Source organism: Macaca mulatta, chromosome 7 (genome assembly GCF_049350105.2).
Source record: "Macaca mulatta isolate MMU2019108-1 chromosome 7, T2T-MMU8v2.0, whole genome shotgun sequence".
Lineage (NCBI taxonomy): Eukaryota > Metazoa > Chordata > Mammalia > Primates > Cercopithecidae > Macaca > Macaca mulatta.
This window is the reverse complement of record NC_133412.1, coordinates 166542403-166566346: the sequence shown is the minus strand read 5'-3', so window position 1 is coordinate 166566346 and position 23944 is coordinate 166542403. Positions and strand designations below refer to the sequence as shown.

Below are 23944 nucleotides of genomic sequence, written 5' to 3'. Positions count from 1 at the left end.
TCTACATAATGAGGTAGATTGGTGGGGTACCCAAGTCTAAACACAAAATTCATTTATGTTTCATACACACTTTATACACATAGCCTGAAGGTAATTTTATACAGTATTTTTAGTATAGTGCATGAAACAAAGTTTATGTACATTGAACCATCAAAAAGCAAAAAAGACAGCTCCAGAATTTTCCACTTGTGGCATCTTGTCAGCACTCGAAAAGTCTTGGATTTTGTAGCATTTCAGATTTGGGATTTTCTAGTTAGGGATGCTCAGCGTGTAGCATCTTGAGTCTCTACAAACGATACAAGATTCTCAGATGAAAATAATTCCGTGTGTGTGCATGCATGTACATGTTAAAGTAAGAGTAGTAAATTATTGTCCGCTTCTCAAGATGCTTCTGATTTTTCTTCATCTGGAGGCAAGGCTCTGTTCTTCCTTGTTTTGTGCCATAAGCATACTCTGTGCTATGTTACTGAATTTACCCAGTCAATAGAAATAAGCAAAACAAACAAAAAAGAGAAATAATAATGGAACTTGAAGGTGAGAAGAGGCCTAGCCATAGGAGTGACACCATGCCGTCTTACCTTTAGAAACACTTCAGTGTGATTTTCACTATCCCCCGTTACACTCGGATTCCAAGCTCATCTTAAAAGTCTCCCCCCACCCCCTCATTTTGGTAAAGGCTTTTTATTTTACATGATAGTTTTATTCTGGATTTTTGTTAATATATTTTAAACTTTTTTGAGAAAGGATTGTTTGTGCTGTTGTTTTAAATGTAAACCCTTAGTGAGATTAGGGTTTGACCTGTACATGAGGCCACAAACTTGGCCTCCAGTCCCTTATTTTCTTTGAAAGAACCGCTATAAAAGCCTGATAAGATCTTGAAGCTTCTGTGGAGCTCAGCTTTAAAACTAAGATTTGTTAGACTTAACTGGTTTTTAAGTTTGAAGTAGAATTAATACAGGTAATTTTAGTTCCTGTTTTGCAAGACTCCTGGTCTTGACCAGGAGTTCAAGACCAGCCTGGCCAGCATGGTGAAAACCCATCTCTAGTAAAAATACAAATATTAGCCAGGCATGGTGGCACTTGCTTCTAGTCCCAGCTACTCAGGAGACTGAGGCAGGAGAATCGGTTGAACCCAGGAGACGGAGGTTAAAGTGAGCCAAGATTGCACGGCTGCACTCCAGCCTGGACGCCACAGCGAGACTCTGTCTAAATAATTAATTTTCATATAAATATAGTCTATAAAAGATTGTAGGAAAACACAGATGTTAGCGATATTTTTAAACATGAATTCATAAGGTTATGCTGTGTCACTAACAGATGAGAATACATTCCAAATTGCAAAATTCTTGTTTTGCAAAAATTGACAACATTCAAAATGAATTATCCAAAAAAGCAGCTTTTCCTACATTTCTAGTATTTAGGAATTGAAAACTGGATGTAACTAAAATTTTTTCTCTTTCTTTTTTTTTTGGATGGTGTGTCGCTCTTGTTGCCCAGGCTGGAATGCAGTGGTGCAATCTCGGCTCACTGCAACCTCCACCTCCCAGGTTCAAGCAACTCTTCCTCCTCAGCCTCCCAAGTAGCTGGGATTACAGGCATGTGCCACCACACCCAGCTAATTTTTTTGTATTTTTAGTAGAGACAGGGTTTTACTGTATTGGCCAGGCTGGTCTCAAACTCCTGACCTCAGGTGATCCACCTGCCTCAGCCTCCCAAAGTACTGGTATTACAGGTGTGAGCCACCATGCCCAGCCACATCAAACTTTTTTAAAGGTTTGATTGGTTACTTACCTATTTTTAGTTGAACTTTGCTGGAAGAATTACATTTTTTAACTTTTTTTTTTGAGATGAAGTTAAGCTTTGTTGCCCAAACTGGAGTGCAGTGGCGCTATCTCGGCAATATTTACAAAATAGTACAGTTGTCCCTCAGGATTGGTGGGGAATTGATTCCAAGACTTCTGCAGACACCAAAATCTCCAGGACCATATAAAATGGTGTACTATTTGCGTATAACCTATGCACATCCTCTGGTTAACTTTATCTGTAGATTACGTATAATGCCTAATATAATGTAAATGCTTTGTAAGCAGTTGTTATGCTGTTTTGCTTAGGGTGTTAAGAAAAAAAAGTCTGTACATTTTCAGTACAGCTGCAACAATTCTTTTTTTGTTCCCCAAGTGTTTTCAATCTACAGTTGGTTGAATTATGGATGCAGAACCCATGGAATACAAAGGGCAGACCATATATTAAACCCTTTAGAATCCTTGTTGTGTAGTTCTTACAGAATGCACTGTGTATGTGTCTGGCCGCCCACAGCCTTTCATACTTCCAGTAGTATTCACTGAAGTAAAGTCTTATGTCTAATGGCACTGTTCTCATAGGTAGGCAGATAAGTTTCAAATAGGAAATTTGCTTATGTATGATTTGATTAGAGTTACTGTTACTTTTCATAATATCTATATCTAGTTAGTAAGTTTCCCAGTCTTATCCTGAATGCTGTAAGTAGTAATTATATGCTTAGATAAAGTAAATTTTCATGGCTGGTGCAATGGCTCACCCCTATCATCCCAGCAGGGATTATAGGAGGGCAAGGAGGGCAGATTGCTTGAGACCAGGAGTTCAAGACCAGCCTGGCCAACATGGTGAAAACCCATCTTTACTAAAAATACAAATATTAGCCAGGCGTGGTGGCACTCACCTCTAGTCCCAGCTACTCAGGAGGCTGAGGCAGGAGAATTGCTTGAACCCAGGAGACTGGAACTTAAAGTGAGCCAAGATTGCACCACTGCACTCCAGCCTGGGCACCAGAGCGAGACTCCATCGAAATAATTAATTAATTTTCATATAAATATAGTCTGTAAAAGATTGTAGGAAAACACAAATGTTAGCAATATTTTTAAACATGAATTCGTAAGGTTATGCTGTATCACTAACAGAGATGAAAATAAATTCCAAGCATCTTGATGCAGTTCTGTTTCTAGCAGAGCTTTTGTGATAATTTGTGTATGTGTTTTTCACTGTATTTGTTAAAACACTTCATTCTTCATTATGAGGCTAGGTTAACTGCCTACTGGTTTCTTAACAATTCCAATAATAGATTTGAATGACGTTTTCCCTTCTTAAACCCATTACCCCATTTAGTCAGATTTTATGTATCCAGATGGTGTAAAGATGTAGAAGTATTTCCATTAATCTTATTCTCTCTTAGATTTTTTTTTTTTTTTTGCGTATATCTCTTGCTAGCAGCTCTGAGAGTTAAGTTTCCATGTTCAGAATTTAATCTATAATTGTTAGAATTACCTCTTATTTATAGAATTACCTCTTATCTATAATTGTTAGAATTACCTGCTGTCCTGTCCATTTAAATCATCATATCAGATAATAGAAAGCAGAATTTTTGTTTCAGGGCTTTATGGGGCGAATAGATAAAATTTTTTGTTTTGTGTCTCTTGCCATGTGTATAATAACTTCTTTCAAAATTACCATAGAACAAGTAGCTTACATATATTTGGCTTTAATTGTCCACCTTTCCTCCCCCCTCTTTCAGTAAAATGCCTAATTATACAGATTAAAGATTGATTTTTTAGCAACTCTATTTTAAGACAGAAAAACAACAAACTAATCAATTATGTATTCTTTGTATGTGCAGTACCAGTATTGACCTCTTAAATGTTTGTAAGTTGCTTACAATGTTAGATAATAATGAATGGTGGTTGCCTCTAAGGATTTAAAGCAAAAATTAAAACATTTATTTTCAGTCCAAATACTTTCCCTGTGTTTTCAAGTACTCTTCCTGTAACTATATATTTAAATTGGTCTGATATGTTACTTTTTACTGATTTAGAAAGTATATAATTGGTACATTTTATGGCTTAAATTGCAGCTAACACAGATTCATAATTCAAGCTTAAAGATTTACATTTTATGAAAATTTGACATGTGAATTTGACAACATGTTGTTATTTGTGAATGAAAGCAGTTTTCAGTAGTTTTTTTTTAAAAAAACTGTGTGATCTGAGATACACTTGAAAAAATGAATTAAATTATTTTTGTTTCATATCAAGAAATGGATGAAAAGAGGCTGCTGGATCCAGGGTTGAAGGTTCATAAAGGCCTCTGGGATTATACTCTGAAGAACCCGCAGACGGAATGCCTGAGTGACTGAAGAAAATGGGTGCTAATGCATCTAATTATCCTCATTCATGTTCCCCGAGGGTAGGGGGAAATTCACAGGCCCAACAGACTTTTATAGGTAACTTTCAGTTTTTCTAACTTCATTTTCTTTTGTGACTACAATAGAATTGTGTTTTCGATAGTCTCTGTAGATGACAAAAGAAATGAGCTGTAGTTATTATAATAATTCTGCAGCATCTAGATTTTTTTCCCCAACAAATGTAAATCTTAAATCTGGCTTATCTTAAACAAACTGCTTGTAGCACAGTTGAGCTTTTCTGTGTTTTAACCATAATTGCCAATTACCCTAGGCAAACTAGCCATCTCCATTGGTGTGAAAAGGGTGAAGTACATATTTCCTGTGTCTCGTTTCATTTATTTTGCCCATACAAATGCAGACTTGTGTAATTAAGAAGAAAAAGAAATATTTTACAATTATATACAAGTAATATTCTTAATTTACACCTCTGCCTACTTTTCATTCCTAAAAAACCCATGATTAAGATCTATGACAAATGTCCTTTGATAGCCAGGGAACGAAAGACTGTTTCTTAAAAAGTTTAGACTAATTTGGCTGTTTGTCCCTATTTCTTATTTAATATAAAAAATGTAGGCCAGTCACGATGGCTCACACCTGTAATCCCAGCACTTTAGGAGGCCAAGGCAGGAAGATTGCATGAGACCAGGACAGGAGTTCAAGACCAGCCTGGGAAACATTAGTGAGACCCTATCTCTACAAAAAAAAAAAAAAAATTTTTTTTTAATTAGCCAGGCATGGTGGCACGCGCCTATACTCCCAGCATCTTGGGAAGCTGAGGGTGGGGAGAATCCCTTGAGCCCAGGAGTTTGAGGCTGCTGTGAGCTATGATCTTGGCCACTGCACTCCAGCTTGGGCAACAGAGTGAGACTCCATCTCTAAAAGTGAAATTGAATTAAATTGAAAACTAAAATGAGTTATTTGAACTTTTTATCTTCCTTTATAAAAAACAAATGCAATTTTGAGTGGTTCGGTAATGTCTGCTTACAGAGTTTTTCAGCATGAAAAATGTTAAAGTAAACGTTGATAATGAATGTTAAGAAAAAAGAAACAAATTTTTATTTGTTTAATTTTCTTCTTAGGGACATCATCCTATTCTCAGCAAGGCTATGGTTGCGAATCAAAATTGTATAGCCTTGACCATGGCTATGAGAAACCACAAGACAAAAAAAAGAGAACCTCTGGCCTTGCCACCCTCAAAAAGAAGTTTATTAAGCGTCGGAAATCTAATAGGTCTGCCGATCATGCCAAGCAGATGCGAGAACTCCTCTCTGGGTGGGATGTTAGAGATGTCAATGCATTAGTGGAGGAATATGAGGGAACGTCAGCATTAAAGGAGCTTTCTCTACAAGCCAGTTTGGCTAGACCAGAAGCCCGGACATTGCAGAAAGATATGGCTGATCTTTATGAGTACAAGTATTGTACTGATGTAGACTTAATATTTCAAGAAACTTGTTTTCCTGTTCATCGTGCCATTTTGGCAGCAAGGTGTCCATTTTTTAAAACACTGCTTTCTTCCTCACCTGAGTATGGGGCAGAGATAATAATGGACATCAATACAGCTGGTATTGATATGCCCATGTTTTCTGCTTTGTTACACTACCTTTATACAGGAGAGTTTGGAATGGAGGACTCAAGGTTTCAAAATGTCGATATCCTTGTTCAGCTTAGTGAAGAATTTGGAACACCAAATTCCCTTGATGTAGATATGCGTGGACTCTTTGATTACATGTGTTATTATGATGTCGTCCTTAGTTTTTCTTCAGACTCGGAACTGGTTGAAGCTTTTGGTGGAAATCAGAACTGTTTAGATGAAGAGCTCAAAGCCCACAAGGCTGTTATTTCTGCACGGTCCCCATTTTTTCGAAATTTATTACAAAGGAGGATACGAACTGGTGAAGAAATCACAGACCGAACTTTGAGGACTCCCACAAGAATTATATTAGATGAGTCCATTATACCAAAAAAATATGCAAAAGTGATATTACACTGTATGTATACCGACGTGGTGGACCTCTCTGTTTTGCACTGTAGCCCCTCTGTGGGGAGTCTCAGTGAAGTTCAGGCTCTCGTCGCAGGGAAGCCAAACATGACCAGGGCAGAAGAAGCCATGGAACTTTACCACATAGCACTGTTCTTGGAATTTAACATGCTTGCACAAGGTATGAAGTTCTGGTTTTTAATTCTGATTTCTAGAATTATGTATTGATCTTCCAAATTGAAAACACAACTAGTATATTCTATGATTTCAGTGTTTGGGATATTACAGGGTCAGTTTTTTTGAACCTTCATTTATGACATCTGAGACAGATTGAGGGTCAGTATTAATGTGGTTCTTTATTTACTATTAAAATCAAGCATTCAATACTAGTGATTTAAGAGCATTAAATGAGACTTGAGGTTCTTCCTTCCCTAATGTAAGATGATAGGTATGGGAATATATAATTACCGACCTACACCCTCTCCACCCGAGCTTTGAAAGAGCCCAGTTTCCCACATTTTGAGTCTCATATTTATGTTCAGTACCTTGTTGATGTTTAAATGTTTGGATAAGAATAAAAATTCATTACAAAAATGAAGATAGTCACATTTAGATATGAATTTAGTTGAATCAGAATTGGGCAGGGCTTCTGATTTAAATTTTAAAATATTCCTTATCTTATTTTTAGATTCAACTTGTACATCAAGCCACAGCCTACAGCATGTAAAACACAGTTAGCACTAGATTCATGTGCCTTCTTCATTTAATTTAAACTGAAATTTTTTAAAATTAGGACAGCACGTTTTTTATGTTACAGGCAAACAAATTCATGAAAGTTACATTAAAAGATGTATATATCTGTTGGTAAATGTTAGAATCTTAACATTTCAGAGCTGGAGAGAGATCTTTTGTAGGAGAGCAAAGGTAGTTTGCTGTTTTGACAGTGCATTCTTAGCTTTCTGTGACCATATATTAAAAGAAAATACGCTATGTGACAGGAGACTGCTTGAGATTTTTAATTTAGCTAATGCATATTAGCTAAAAGAACATTAGAAGTTGCCAGTTAGAAGAGAATATTAATGGTCTCAGTAAGAGACATGAATTTAAATAAGGAAAGCTAAGTACTGAACTTGAAAATAATATGTATTATATGTTTAAGTCAGCCTATCAATAGGGCTTTGAGAAATTGAAAAATAGCCCCAGTTAAATAACAACATTAAGCCAGTCTCAGTGGTATGTGGTTGTACTTCCATCTACTTGGGAGGCTGAGGCAGGAAGATCACTTGAGGTCAGGAGTTCAGGGCTGCAATGAGCTGAGATCATACCTGTGAACAGCTACTGCACTCTATTCTGGGCAACATAGTGAGAACTCAGCTCTATTTTTTAAAAATCTTAGTAATAAAATGGGAAGTTATATAGAAGAAGACGTTGAATAAACATGAGTGGGAAAATGCTGAGATTTCTTTTACATAAAGAATCTTTTAAAACCTTACTTTACCATAATCCTTTTATAATAGATGTTTTATTTTATGACGACAATCAAAATGTCATTAAAACATTTTATTAGTTTAGAGTAAGAATCATTATATCAGTCATAGACTATTTAGATGTCAAACTGTAGGAAAAATATGTTATCAAAAATAGAGTAGCAGTTTAAGCTGCTGTTTTTTTCTGTAAAACCAAATTTGTCAGAAAATGCTTCTACAGAAAAATTTGAAGTTTGCTATATTACCAAAGAGATATAATAATCTTTATTTTCTGAAAATATTTTTATTTTTGATGGCTTTTAATAAGAAACAGAATTATATATACTTTGTATGAGAAAACATTCTTTAATATATGTTTTTTAAGTTTTGTTTGTTTGTTTTTAAAGACGGAGTCTTGCTCTTGTCACCCAGGCTGAAGTGCAATGGCGCAATTTCAGCTCACTGCAACCTCCGCTTCCTGGGTTCAAGTGATTATCCTGCCTCAGCCTTGTGAGTAGCTGGGATTACAGGCTCCTGCCACCATGCCCAGCTAATTTCTGTATTTTTAGTAGAGACAGGGTTTCACCATGTTGGCCAGGCTAGTCTCAAACTCCTAACCACAGGTGATCCACTTGCCTCGACCTCCCAAAGTGCTGGGATTACAGGCGTGAGCCACCGCACCTTGCAGGTTTTTTTAAAGTTTTAGATGCAAAGTAAAATTGTCAGCCAAGTCTAAGATCTTTGGTAATACTTGATTGTTTATCTAGAGTATATCTTGAGTTAATTTCTTTTTTTTTTTTTAGTGTTTAGCTAAAAGTTATATTTTATCCAGTGTATTTAAAGACATAAAATAATACTTTTTGCATTACCTAATCTGGTTACTTAAAACAAGCAAAAAAAAACCTTGTGTACAAATATTCCCTAAATGTGAATATACATGCTCTTCTTTTTCCCTTTGTTATTCAAAATAGAATTTATTTTTGTTTTGTTTTTTGTAACCCATGTAGGGCATATCTTTCCCCCATACCCATGAAACATTCACATTAAGGTTTATAAAAGACTATAACTTTAACATAATTTTTACCTCATTTCCATAGGAAGAAGAATATTAGGTCACTTGAGGTAGGATTTTATACCATAAAGCTCAAGAGTTCAGGTTCTAGAACCAGACAGACTGGGTTTCAGTTCTTCTCTACTGTGTCTTTCGTTTGACCTTAACCGAGTCACATAGCCTAAGCCCCTCTTTTCTCATTTGTAAAATAAGGATAGTAAACCCTGTAAGCTATGATGATTAAAGGAAATAATGTATGTTAAATGATCTGAATAGTACCTGTTAACGTAGTAAACATTCAGTAAATGTTAGCTGCTAAACTATAATCATCACCACAACATATGTCTCTCACTCCCACATAGTTTTTTTCTAAAATAACTTTAAGTTTAAAAAATAATTTTACTAGGCCAGGTGTGGTGGCTCACACCTGTAATCCCAGCACTTTCGGAGGCTGAGGCAGGAGGATCACTTGAACCCAGGAGTTCAAGACCAGCTTGGGCAATATAGTGAGACCTCATCTCTACAAAAAAAAAAAAAAAAAAAATTGGCCTGGCATAGTGGCTCACGCTTGTAATCCCAGCACTTTGGGAGGCCAAGGTGGATGGATCACTTGAAGCCAGGAGTTTAAGACCAGCTTGACCAACATGGTGAAACCCCATCTCTACCAAAAAATACAAAAATTAGCCAGACATGGTGCTACACACTTCTAGTCCCAGCTACTCGGGAGGCCAAGGCAGGAAAATCGTTTGAACCCAGGAGATGGAGTTTGCAGTGAGCTGAGATTGCACCACTGCACTCCAACCAGGGCGACAGAGCGAGTCTCCATCTCAAAAAAATAATAAAAATACAAAAAAATTAGCTGGGTGTGGTGTCACACACCTGTAATCCCAGCTACTCAGGAGGCTGAGGCACTAGAATTTCTTGAACCAGGAGGGGAAGGTGGCAGTGAGCCAAGATTGCATCACTCCTCTCCAGCCCAGGTGATAGAGTGAGACTTTGTCTTAAAAAAAAAAAAAAAAAGGCCGAGTACAGTGGCTCATGCCTGTAACCCCAGCACTTTGGGCGGCCGAGGCAGGCAGATCACGAGGTCAGGAGATCAAGACTATCCTGGCTAACAAGGTGAAACCCTCATCTCTACTACAAATACAAAAAATTAGCCAGGCATGATGGTGGGTGCCTGTAGTCCCAGCTACTTGGGAGGCTGAGGCAGGAGAATGGTGTGAACCCAGGAGGCGGAGCTTGCAGTGAGCTGAGATTGCGCCACTACACTCCAACCTGGGCGACAGAGTGAGAATCCATCTCAAAAAAATAAAATAAAAAGGCAGTATAGGCAGACTGCTAGAGTGGTTTGGCAAGTGGGTAAAAGAAAGGATTCTTGGGGCCAGGTGCAGTGGTTCAAACACCTGTAATTCCAGCACTTTGGGAGGCCAAGGCAGGCAGATCACCTGAAGTCAGGAGTTCAAGACCAGCCTGGCCAACATGGTGAAACCCCGTCTCTACTAAAAACTACAAAAATTAGCTGGGCGTGGTGGTGCGTACCTGTAATCCCAGCTACTAGGGAGGCTGAGGCACAATAATTGCTTAAACCTAGGAGGCGGAGGTTGCAGTAAGTCGAGATCACGCCACTACACTCCAAGCCTGGGCAACTGAATGAGACTGTCTCAAAAAAAAAAAAAAAAGAAGCCGGGCGGGTTGGGGTTCTTGGTCTACACAGAGATTGTGTTTTCTATCAGTAGGGAGGAGCAAGCAGTAGGCAATCTCAAGTAGATAACAGGGCCTCAACTTACAGGCCTGGCATTTAGGACTAGATTTAACTTCACTTGATTTTCATTTAAACATAACAAATTGAATATGTTTAATTTTATTTCCTTCAAAGCACTATTATTATAGTGAAGGAATAAAACAAATATAAACTCTCAAGGACAAAGAGACAAAGATACCTAAGAAGAAAACAACAATGGGGAAGAAGATGCTGAAATTTTGGAAAATGGAAAGCAGATAAGAGACTTGATTACTGGCTTAACAGAGGAGCAGCCTGTAATTAGATGCTGTAAAGGGGGCTACTGAGGAGAAGGAAGGCAGTTCACCTGTTAGAGCTCTGGCATGGCTCAGGCCAGGTGGAACTAAGTAGTCTGGAAAGAAGGGATATGCATAGCATAGAATTAAAAAGAGTTGATTATAAGTCTGAAAACTGAGTGATCAGACCCTCTCCCCAACCCTGGAATTCATCTTTATATATGGTATTAGAAAAGGATGTGGTTTTGTTCTTCTCCATATAGTGAACCAAGTACTCCCTATGAAAAAATCAATTTCCCTTCCTGATTTGTGCCACTCTTAAAGCTGCTATGTATGCATGGATTGTATTCATGCATCAGTACTGAGTCTCCATTTTGTCCCAGTGGTCCATTTGTCTATTCTTGCATTACTATCACTTGCAACTGCCCCCACAACAAAACACAGGAGACCTGAGATTTTCTAAAATTTTCTGAATTTTCTAAAGAAATTAGATTCCAAATCTAGAAATAGCTACAGAGGAGGATAGGGATGCGGCACAGGGTTGAAATCTATAATTATATGAAACCCTATGGTGAAATCACCTACTTCCTTAACCCCTGCTGTAATACCAGCCAGGCACAAATACAAGACGAAACTGGAGTCCTGGAAATGGTGAACAGCTCAAAAGTATATATACTTACAGATACTGATGTTTTGGGTTTCCACAATGAAATTACACTCAGGGGTTATACAATGAAAAAGCCAGCTTGCCTTCCATTTGTTTTACAGAGGAGACTACAGTCAGCAGGCCTGCCTGTGCAGCAGAGCTTTCAAACAGCTGTTTACTGCCTCAGTCTTACAAATGAAAACCCATCCAAGGATAACTGGACATTTGAGGAAAGCTTCCAAATTGAGATAGAGATCAGAGCAAAAAGAACAAAGTCCTGGAGGAAACAGACAATGAAGGGAGCAGAAGAAAAACTTCAGTAGAGGCCGGGCGCGGTGGCTCAAGCCTGTAATCCCAGCACTTTGGGAGGCCGAGACGGGCGGATCACGAGGTCAGGAGATTGAGACCATCCTGGCGAACACGGTGAAACCCCGTCTCTACTAAAAAATACAAAAAACTAGGCGGGCGAGGCGGTGGGCGCCTGTAGTCCCAGCTACTCGGGAGGCTGAGGCAGGAGAATGGCATAAACCTGGGGGGCGGAGCTTGCAGTGAGCTGAGATCCGGCCACTGTACTCCAGCCCGGGCGACAGAGCCAGACTCCGTCTCAAAAAAAAAAAAAAAAACTTCAGTAGAATCAAAATATCCTTATATAAAAGAACTTTTTATGGAATCAGTGAGACATAAGCAGGATGCTATTACAGTAAAAACAGGAGCTCTTCAAAATAAGATAGCAGAAATGAAAGATATAATGGAAGCATTGAAAGGTACAGTTGAGGAAATCTAGAAAGTAAATAATAATGAAGAGATGAGTGGAGACAAATAAGAAAATTAGAGTATTCATCCAGGGTCTAATATCTAACAAATAGTGGCTTTAGATATATATATACCAGAGAAAAGTGAAGAGAAGACAGTATCTAAGGAGTAATATAAGAAATATTTCCAAAACTAAAGGAATTTCTATATTAAAAGTTTCTTTTTCAGAACACTAGGGAAAAAGAGACAATTTTAAAATGTTTCAGGGAGGAGAAAAATTAGGTTCCATGCAAAGAAATAGGAATCAGATGGTATTGAAATTTTCAGTAGCAACAACTGAATACCACAATACAGTGAAGTAGTGCCTTCCAAAAGCTGATGGAAAATTATTTTAAACACAAAATCCTATATTTAGCCAAATAGTCAATCAAGTGTAAGGCTAAATAAAGGCATTTTTCAGTCATACCTCAAAAAACTGCCTGAGTAGGGATATTTCCCCTGCTTCCCCACTCAGGCAGCTGCTAGGAATGTATTCCACCAAATGACGAAGCAAACCAAGAACAAAGAAGTGAAGAATCTAGAAAATGGAGTCCAGCACGGAAAGGAAGCAAAGGGAGATCCCAGGCATCAGCCACACAGTAGGTCTAGTGGGCATTCAGTCTAGCCCAGACCGGGAGGGTGAAAGGCTCCAAGGAAAGAGGTGTCTGGGAAGAAATCAGTTACTTTCAATGTTTGAACATTAAATAGCAAATGACAAAGCGATTTTATGACTCTCGTGGTGCATTTATGAAGAATTAGCAATAGGTTCATAGAAAATGAAGCAAGTGGAAAAAGAAGAAATGAATATTTCCAAGATAAATTTAACCTTACATATGAAAGAATATATAATTTTAATACACAGCATGGCTCAGCTGTAAGCACTATTTAATTATAAACACTGAATATTGATTTAATAAAAATAGTAATATAGAGCGGTAAATACTAGAAGAAAGAGCTAAAGAATTGAGAGTAGTTACCTCTGGGGAGCAGAACTGAAAGTGGAAGGGATGTAGGATGGGGTCGGGGGCGGGGGGCACTTAGGGTTAGCATTGTGTTACTACCAGACTTTTTAAATGATGAGCATATGCTACTTTGATTACAAGTTTAACTTTTTTTTTCTTTTTCTTTTTTTTGAGACAGTCTCGCTCTGTCACCCAGGCTGGAGTGCAATGGCCCAATCTTGGCTCACTTCAACCTCGGCCTCCCAGGTTCAAGCGATTCTCCTGCCTCAGTCCCCCAAGTAGCTGGAATTACAGGCGCCTGCCACCATGCCTGGGTAATTTTTTGTATTTTTAGTAGAGACGGGGTTCCGCTATGTTGGCCAGGCTGGTCTCAAGCTCCTGACCTCAGGTGATCCACCCGCCTCAGCCTCCCAAAGTGCTGGTATTATAGGCGTGAGCCACCACGCCTGGCGCAAAATTAAAGATACGACATCAGTGCCCATAAGAACCAGAGAGACCAAGAGAAGGCCACAATCCTAAAGAACTGGAGACTTTATCATATCTTTGAGGTACAGAGGGCTGTTACTTACCTCCATTGGTCATCCTGTCAGCCTATGAATGTGGTGGGGCTCAGAGATTATTAACTAGCCTTTTCCCAGGTTTGGAAGTCATGAAGCTGTAACTCAGCTGTAACCAGCTCTTCTGACCCTAGCCCAGTAATTTGGGCATGGTAGGAGAAGGGAGAAATATGAGACCCAACTTCCAGGGATGAGGGTGGGAGGCTGTGGCCTACTCTTAGGAGCAAAACAGAAGACTAGTGATTGAAACATCAACTTGTAGGAGCCTCAGCTGTGAGCCGGATTTGTTGCTGAACAACAAATCATTACCCCTGACTTGGGTGGGGGGTCATGTGGGCTCAGGAGATTTAAAGCTGTGGGGTCAGGGATCTGGGTAGCTCACTCAAACTTTGCTTCAGAGCACTTAGCCAGAGAACAGGGGCTTTGTACTGTTTCAGCCATGGTTTCCTGAAGAGAGAGCATTCCTATATTGGTCATTTGACTTTTCAGGCTGCCCAGCATTAGGACCTTCTTCCTAGTCTCACTGTGTAGGTGTCATAGGAGGCAGAGCCCAACTCCCAGTAGAAAAGCCTTAAAGGTCATATACTTTCTTCTCTAGCCTTCTGTTGTCAGGGTTGGTGGTATAGAAAAGCAGGGACTATAGAGAATTTTTTCTGGAAGCAGAGTGGGGCAGCAACATCTAGTGGAAAAGGAGAGAAGGCCATGGCAGTGGTGCCATTGATGACATTCACTATCCAGGGACAGAATGTAGGAGCTTTAGTGGCCAGGGTCCCAGGGCAACTCAGGGTCTTCACTGGGCTTCTGTGTGGTGGAGTCCTCATTCTGCAGCCTTCCTTATTCCATGGCTACTGAGCTGGGTCTCCAGCTTTCCCCAGCAACACTGTGGATTAACAGTGTCCTTTCAGATGAATTCCTTTTCTCTAAGCCAACTAGAGTTGTTTTCCGCTATTGCAGTGTAAGAAGCCTGATTGGTAGCAGTACCTATATTTAAAAGACTAGCATTTAAAATTCCAAAAGAGATGACTAGATTGGAAGAGTCTCCAAAGAAGGACCACTTGTTTGATCACTTTGACTTTTCATAATGACCTTAGCATATACTGGGTAAACAGCTCTGAAAATATGAGAACAGTAAGAGTATACCATTCATTGGTAATTTTTTGAGGAAAAATTCATTGTTTAGGAGAACTGTAGATTAACTCATGAACTTTAACCATCCTTGTCATAAATACTGTTGACCTCAAAGCAAAATACCCCAGAATTAGCACCAACATCTACAGGCATATTTCCAGTGCAAGACATTTTACTGTAGACTTCAAACTGCAGATTTTGTTTTTTCATCTTGATCACAAATGCATTTTTCAATCTTTACAATATGAAATTTATTTATAACTTTAGTTCCAAAATGGACTCTGTAATGCATTTGCCCATATTTTTAGTCATAATGGATGTGATTATATTTTATTGAATTAAAAACCTACCAGAGAAGCAACTGAAAGCAATGACCTCGTTTTTTCCCTTAGCAACTTGGTCACTTTCCAAAAGTGTGTGACTTGAAACAAATGCAAAATAGCAAAGACTTACTGTCCCCACTCACTCATCCATTTCTCCCTCTTCCCAGCCTCCACTGTCTACATATGGACACTCTTCCCTCTGTCTCAGTTCTATCAAGTTGGTAGTTTATTTTACTTCTGTCTAGAATTGTTTCCTCTTCAGCAAATTTATCTGAATGGAATTCCTAGAGAAGAATGGGACCAAGCTAAAGACCATTATCAACAGATCAGAATAGTAAATGCAGGTTTCAAACATGCAACATAGATGAAGAGTTAATCTCAGTTTCGTGAATCTCAGTTCAAGTGACTCTGAAGTTGTTATATATCTCTAATCGTAATAAAATATAACATTTGAAAAACATTACTCAAAATTATGAGTACAGTCCTGAAGTATAATATGTAGGCCAGGCACAGTGTCGCATGCCTGTAATCCTGGCACTTTGGGAGGCCGAGGCCAGTGGCTTGCTTGAGTCCAGGAGTTCAAGATCAGCCTGGACAACAATGTAAGACCCTCGTCTCTACACACAAAAAAATTTTTAATAAAAAGATAAAAATAGGCCAGGCACAGTGGCTCACGCCTGTAGTTGCAGCACTTTGGGAGGCCATGGCGGGTGGATCGCATGAGTCTAGGAGTTTGAGAACATTCTGGCCAACATGGGGAAACCCTCTCTCTACAAAAAATACAAAAATTAGCTGGGCGTGGTGGCACATGCCCATAGTCCTAGCTACTCAGGAGGCTGAGGTGGTAGGATCTCTTGAGCCCGCGAGGTGGAGTCTGCAGTAAACCAAGACTATGCCACTGCACTGCAACCTGGGGGACAGAGTGAGACCCTGTCTCAAAAACAAAAAAATAAAAATTAAAAAATATAAAGTATAAGCTGGGCGTGGTGGCTCACGGCTATGATCCCAGTACTTTGTAAGGCCAAGGTGGGCGAATCATAGGGTCGGGAGATCGAGACCAGCCATGGCCAATATGGTGAAACCCTGTCTCTGCTAAAAATAGAAAAATTAGCCGGGCATGGTAGTGGGTGCCTGTAGTCCCAGCTACTCAGGAGGCTGAGGCACAATAACTTGAACCTGGGAGGTGGAGTTTGCAGTGAGCGAGATCGCACTACTGCACTCCATCCTGGGTGACAGAGTGAGACTCCGTCTCAAAAAAAAAATATATATATATATATATTTTATTTATATATTATAATATTGCATGTTTTGTTTTAAAATTTAAATCATTTTTCATATAGACTACAAACTCTTCACATCTCACCTTCTGCTCTCACTTTTCATTTGTCTGGGGTATCTTTGGTTTTGATCATTAAATGTCCAAATCCTACCCTAACCTTTAAGACCAAACTCACATGCTTACTTTCCTTGTTTTGCTTAGCCATTCCAGGTTAAAAGTATTTTCTACATCCTTAGAATTTCTAAAACACTTTTTTTCTTAGGGTTTTATATCTTCTAACTTGTTTTGGAATTACCTAGGTACCTGTCTCATTTCCTCTATCACTTAGTGTATTGTGTGCTCCCAAAGTTGTGTATCAAAATCTTGGTCATCTTTGAATAACCTGAGAACCTAGCACACTGCTTTGTTCTTAGTACACTGTCAGTTACATGTTTGGAATTATTTTTAATACCTTTGAAAGCTGAGTAACCTTTTCTTTAAAAAAAAAAAAAGTGGGGGAGTGGGATAGCAGGGGTTGTAATAAATTTTATCCCTAGGAGTTGCAAACAAAATGAAAGCACTTAACCCCAGAATAGGAACAAAATATGAAGTGTTATTTATAAAAGTAAGTTTAGATATGGTCTAAATGGTATAACTCTCTACCATTTAATTCACGGTTTAAGTTCAGTGTCAGAAAACCTATCTCATCAACTAAGTGTTTACTTGTCAGTTCATTGATTTAAAATAGATTATCAGTTGAATTTAGAAAATCCTCAAAAGCCAGTTTAATGCTCTTCATCTTTTGAAGCCAAAAAAAGTTTAATCCAGAGGCAGTCTTTTATTCTGCACTGATTTATAATTTAGATCAAGGAACGAATTATGTATCTAAAATTTATTAATAAAAATGTATAGTAATAATGAGAATTAAATTTATGGGAAATTATATAACTCACAATGTTAAGGTAACTTGGAAATTCTTAATCTAAATTAAGTATCTTTTTGTTTCTTACTTGTCCTGTTTATTAAGAGAAAAGAAAATTTTAAGGAGTTACCAGTATTTCTTTGTCTTTGAAAGTGGAATGTTTATTCACCCTTATTTGTATACTTAGAAGACATTGTATTGGCCTGGCGCAATGGCTCATGCCTCTAATCCCAGCACTTTCGGAGGCCGAAGCAGGCAGATCACTTAAGGCCAGGAGTTTGAGACCAGCCTGACCAACATAGTGAAACCCCATCTCTACTAAAAATACAAAAATCAGCCAGGCATGGTGGCGCACATCTGTAATCCCAGCTACCCTGGTGGCTGAGGCATGAGAATTGCTTGAACGGGGGAGGTGGAGATTACAGTGAGCTGAGATCCTGCTATTGCACTCCAGCCTGGGTGATAGAGCGAGAGACTCTGTCTCAAAACCAAACCAAAATAAAACATTGTATATAAATAAATTTTATAGCTTGTTATATGACTTTTAAAATGTAAATAAATATCAGGTACCTTGTAGCTATAACAAGAAATGATATCTCTAAAATATGCACTGTTAGTTTGTAGTAGAATCTATTAAATGTCTAAATTTCTTTTTATTTAAAATAATGCAAAATTGGCACGCTTGTAATCCCAACACTTGGGAGGCCACGGCAGGCGGATAGCTTGAGCTCAGGAGTTCAAGACAAGCCTGGCAACGTGGCAAAGCCATGTCTCTTAAAAAAAAAATACAAAGAAATTAGCTGAGTGTGGTGGCACACGCTTATTTTCTCAGCTCCTCAGGAGGCTGAGGTGGGAGGATAACTTGAGCTCAGGAGTTCAAGACAAGCCAGGCAACATGGCAAGACCACATCTCTAAAAAAAAATACAAAGAAATTAGCTGAGTGTGGTGGCACATGCTTATAGTCTCAGCTCCTCAGGAGGCCACGGCGGGCGGATAGCTTGAGCTCAGGAGTTCAAGACAAGCCTGGCAACATGCAAAGCCACGTCTCTTAAAAAAATACAAAGAAATTAGCTGAGTGGTGGCACACGCTTATAGTCGCAGCTCCTCAGGAGGCTGAGGTGGGAGGATAACTTGAGCCCAGGAGGCAGAGGTTTCAGTGAGCTGAGATCGTACCACTGCACTCCAACCTGGGCGACAGAGCCAGACTATGTCTCGAAACGAACAACAGCAACAACAAAAATTATACAAAGTTTAGTTAGAAGCTTTCTCAACAAGCAAAATCTTTTCTCTGATAATAAAATTCAAAAGATGGAGGGAGAAGGCAAAATAGCAGACTTTGTAAACTTAGGGCATCTCATTTGTCTTGAATTATTGAGATACATGTTCTTCACTACAGCTTGCACATATCACCATGTATATATGACTTTCAAGGTAAAATAGAATAATTAACATCAATTGAGGCCAGGTGTGGTGCCTTCCATCCCCAAGGAATACAAAATGAATGAAGTCTGACATACAGGTGATTTGGTATAAGGAAAATAGGACTGGGGATGAGGGCAATACTGACTAAAGAGGGAAAATGGCAGAAGGAAGGAAGAACTTCTGCATTGAACAAATATCCTGGCTTTTCAAACTCAGAGTTGAGGTAGAGTTGAAGTTTCTGTCTTAAAACCAAGCATAGGCTAGGTTCAGTGGCTCACGCCTGTAATTCCAACACTTGGGGAGGCCAAGGCAGGCAGATCACGCGATCAGTAGTTCGAGACCAGCCTGGCCAACATCGTGAAACCCCATCTCTACTAAAAATACAAAAATTAGCCAGGTGTGGTGGCGGACGCCTGTAATCCCAGCTACTTGGGAGGCTGAGGCAGGAGAATCGCTTGAACCCGGGAGGCAGAAGTTGTAGTGAGCCGAGATCGCACCGCTGCACTCCAGCCTGGGCGACAGAGCGAGACTCAGTCTCAAAAAAAAAAAGAAAAAAAGCATTGCTTTTATCTTCTAAAATATCCAGAGGAAGACTATCATGAGATGTAACAATTCTGTTTACTTCTAGTTGTAGAAGTGGAAAAGAAGCTATTCCAAGAATTAAGATAGATTGATAATGATATTACTTAGCTGTTACTGTGAAAACACTGTACTAAGCTCTTTTTATGGAATACCTCACATAATCTTTAAAGTAACCTATGTGGTAACTGCTATTATGCTTCCTGTAATAGAAATGAGGTAACAAATCCTAAGTTGCTACCTCTCCAAGGCTACTTCAACAGATCAAAAGATGAACTTCAAAACAAGAATGTATTGAGCACCTACTCTACACTCAGTGATCAAGCTTCATGTATACTTTGCACTTCAGCAGACTTTAGATAATACAATTGATAACATTCATAAATAAACCATCCCCTGTAATAACTCTCTAGTAAAACTTTACCTCTGAATTAATTCATTTCAAAAACAGTTCATTCTCATTGCTGGGTGAAAAAAGAAATGATACAGAAACATTGCAGAAAGTGTATTTTCGCCTACTAACAATGCTTTTCCCAAATCCTTTTTAGTGACATACTGTGAACAGTTTGATGGTTTTCCTTACAAATCTTTATATGTGCATGTCTGTGTGTATATTTAACGTGCATATCTTATTCTGTTATAAATAGCATCACACTATATATATTACTTTTTTTCAATAATAAACCTTGGGAAAATGTTTATGTCAGTATATATAGAGTTTACTTTTGAATAACTGATATTTTTTAAGTTACTCTCTAAAAGTATAAGTAATAGGTCAGGTAGTCAGATAACACAGATACTACTAAAAGTGCTTAAGAACTATAAAATCTCACTCCTCTGTGATAACTACTATCAACAAAAAGTACCTTTTTGGCTAGGTGAGGCGGCTCATGCCTTTAATCCCAGCACTTGGGGAGGCTGAGGCAAGTGGATGGCCTGAGTCCAGGAGTTTGAGACCAGCCTGGGCAACATGGTGAAACTCTGCCTCTACAAAAAAAAATACAAAAATTAGACAGGGCACAGTGGCTCATGTCTGTAATCCCAGCATTTTGGGAGGCCAAGGCAGGTAGATGCTTGAGTCCAGGGGTTTGAAATCAGCATGGATAACATGGTGAAACTCCGTCTCTACAAAAAGAAAAAAAGCCAGGCATAGTGGTACACACCTGTGGTCCCAGCTATTTGGGAGGCTGAGGTGGGAGGATCAGGAGCCCAAGAGGCAGATTGTAGTGAGCCAAGATCGTGACACTGCACTCCAGCCTGGGTGACAGAGTGTAAGACCCTGTCTCAAAAACAGAACAAAACAAATTTGACTGGGCATGGTGGTGGGTGCCTATAGTCCCAGCCATTCAGAAGGCTGAGATGGGAGGATTACTTGAGTCCACCAAGGTCAAGGCTACAGTGAGCTGTGATTCAGCCTGGATGACAGAGCAAGATCTGTTTCAAAAAAAAAAAAAAAAAGGTACCTTTTTATAAATAATATTTTCAGAATACCGACTCTTAGTTCAGAGTATATATATGATGGGACTGCTAAAACTCTCAGTGAATATTAACTGTCCAGAAACTGCTTGTCTTCAACCATGTTTTTATATGTTTAGTCTCTTGTAAATTAACGTGGGCTGGTCTTACTAAATACGTCTCCACAAGGGGATTATTTGATATATTAAAAGACTCTGAGCTCTGTTATGATCCTTGGCACTAAAACATTTTTATTTATCTCATACTTAGTGACGTTTATGTTTATAAAACATCTGACAAATACACGTGTCATAAAATTTACAGGTGAAATATACATACATCTGACAAATGCACGTGTCATAAAATTTACAGGTGAAATATACATCTGAAAGTAGTGCCAAAAAACTGAAAATATATTTGCACACTTAAATGTCTTTGTTTCTAGCGATATTCATCTTCAGCCTGAAGTGGTTTGTTTGGTTTTTATATTGGGTTTTCATTGTCAGTGTTCCTTTCTAATTGAAGTTTACATTGTTTACATTAAAGAACAATGCTGAATTTTGAAACCGATTCACTAAATTATCTCTGGAAAATACATGGACATTACTTTGTGTTTCTAAATCTTTTGACATCTGAGCTTGTATCTATTATGAGCAGTCAAATTTTTCTAAGCTAAACTGCATGATTAGTTGTTATGCCTCATCTTAAACCCTCGATTGATAGTTTTTTGTTTATAAATATGAACAGTAAAAATAGTAAGAAGCTAAAGTTTTCCATGGTGTGAACACCACTTCTAATCTACATTTTGATGTCAAATTTTTAGAGGCAGTAGATTAAATAAAAATAGATGGATACAGTATTACAAATATCATCATCACATTAGGTCTGGAAACGTGAGAACAGCTGCTGTCCTAGTTTTCAAGCAAATAAAGGTAACAGTGGGACATTATTGGGCCTAAAAAAGATATAGCCTATCAACTCAAGCCCCTTTGTATAGAGTTAGCACCATGATTCCTATACTCACTCATTTAACAAACACTTATTGAGCTCTTACTGTATGCCAGATCCTGAGATTAAAGTAATGAAAATGATAGTCCATCAGTCTGGCCAACATGGTGAAACACTGTCTCTACTAAAAATACAAAAATTAGCTGGACATGGTTGTGGGCTCCTGTAATCCTAGCTGCTCGGGAGTCTGAGGCAGGAGAGTCGCTTGAACCTGGGAGTCGAAGGTTGCAGTGAGCTGAGATCATGCCACTTCACTCCAGCCTGGCAACAGAGCGAGACTCTGTCTCTACAAAAAAAAAAAAAGAAGAAGAAAAGAAAAGGATAGTCCAGTGTTAAGTACTGATAGGCAGCTACAGTGTGAGTGCCCTAATAGAACACTGGATGCTGGGGGAGTACCTAGGAGAGCGAGAAGCCCCAGACCCCAGTATGGAAGGGGAAGGCAGGAGAACATTATCAGCAACTTCCCAGAGAATGAGACCTGGATAATGAGTAGGAGTTAAGCAAAGATTGGAGGTGAAAGGGAGCATATCAGGCAGCAGGAACTGGCCTAGAGAAAAATGAGAGCTAGGCCTTTTTGGCTGGAGAGACTGAGGTTGCAAAGAGAGGTATGGCAAGAAATGAGGCAACAGAGGCAAATGGCTCTAAGATAATTCAGTATACTAAACTGAGATAATTGGCTTTATCCTCACTATGGTAAATCTTGTGGCCTGATTACATTTGTATTTTCCGAAAGCTCTCTTTGGGTGCAGCATGCAAAGACCATAAGAAATGTTCTAAAAATAGTGGGGGCTTTAAAAGTACATACATTCTGCTGTAAGTAGATGAAATCTGTAAATTTTATATCAGAATTACTAATTCTTTTTAAAAGGTTTATGCTGTATGTAATAATTTGTTCAGGAGAATTTGTGGAGCACCTGTTCTTTCTCAGGCACTGTTGTCAAGGACTTCACTCATGTTGTCCTCTATGGTAGGTTTTTCCTCCATTTACAGCTGAACTGGGGATTAAAAATATTGTCACTCACCTAAGTGCTGGGATTACATGCCTGAGCCACTATGCATGGCCAAGACTATTAAAAGGGACAGAAACTTGAAAGATATACTTCTATATGGATAGATAATCTTGTACCACATGATGTTGTTTCAGTCAAGAGCAGACCACATGTACAACGGTGGTCCTATAGGGTTATAAAATACTTATTTTCACTGTACCTTTTTAATGTTTAGATGTGTTTAGATGAACAAATACCATTGCATTACCATATTACAGCTAGAAAGTGTTAAGGCCAAGATTTGAATCCTGGTCCCTGTGATTCCAGAGCTACTCTTTCCCAGGTAGGGGAAGAGGGAATATGATCTCTGAGAAGAAATCATCTGTGAGGTGCACTGTTTTGAAGGGAGCACATGATCATATGTAAGAGGTAACCAACCAGAAGATATCAGAAAGTTTTCTGAAAAACATTTTTTTTTTTTTTACATACGGAGTTTCAGTCTTGTTGCCCAGACTGGAGTGCAATGGTGCGATCTCAGCTCACTGCAACCTCCATCTCCTGGGTTCAAGTGATTCTACCTCAGCTTCCCAAGTAGCTGAAATTACAGGCGTCTGCCACCACTCCTGGCTAATTTTTTGTGTTTTTAGTAGAGATGGGATTTCACCATGTTCGCCAGGCTGGTCTCGAACTCCTGACCTCAAGTGATCCACCCCCTCGGTCTCCCAAAGTGCTGGAATTACAGGCGTGAGCTACCACGTCTGGCTGAAAAACATAATTACATAACTGTACCCCAAAAGCTTTGGTTTTTCCCTTCAATGATTTTCTTTAATGCCGTTATAATAATTTACTATTCATCACTAGTGGGGTAATGGTCTAAGGATAGTAAACAAAGTATAGGTGTAAATGGCTAGCTTTTGTTTTCAAAGAGTTGTGAACTGCTGAATTTTTCAGCTACTGAGTAGGAGGATTGGTGTTTTTTTTTTTTTTTTCGGATCATGAGGTCAGGAAATCGAGACCATCCTGGCTAACACGGTGAAACCCTGTCTCTACGAAAAATACAAAAAATTAGCCAGGCGTGGTGGCAGGCGCCTGTAGTCCCAGCTACTCGGGAGGCTGAGGCAGGAGAATGGCCTGAACCCGGGAGGCGGAGCTGGCAGTGAGCCGAGATCGGGCCATTG

At 39.0% G+C, this 23944-nt stretch overlaps 1 protein-coding gene across 4 annotated transcripts in view; it reads left to right on the top strand.

The window, feature by feature from the left end:
• BTBD7 (BTB domain containing 7) overlaps window positions 1–23944 on the top strand; it is a 106978-nt gene that overhangs the window by 37617 nt on the left and 45417 nt on the right. For 3 of the 4 annotated variants that reach the window (XM_015144405.3, XM_077941651.1, XM_077941652.1), the window contains 2 exons: window positions 4065–4252; window positions 5293–6372. In XM_015144405.3, the coding sequence (XP_014999891.3) occupies window positions 4171–4252; window positions 5293–6372 (1162 nt within the window). In that variant the 5' untranslated portion in view covers window positions 4065–4170. Of the gene's footprint in view, window positions 1–4064; window positions 4253–5292; window positions 6373–11492; window positions 11697–23944 lie in introns of those variants that run through there. The other variant, XM_015144406.3, reaches the window with a different exon arrangement.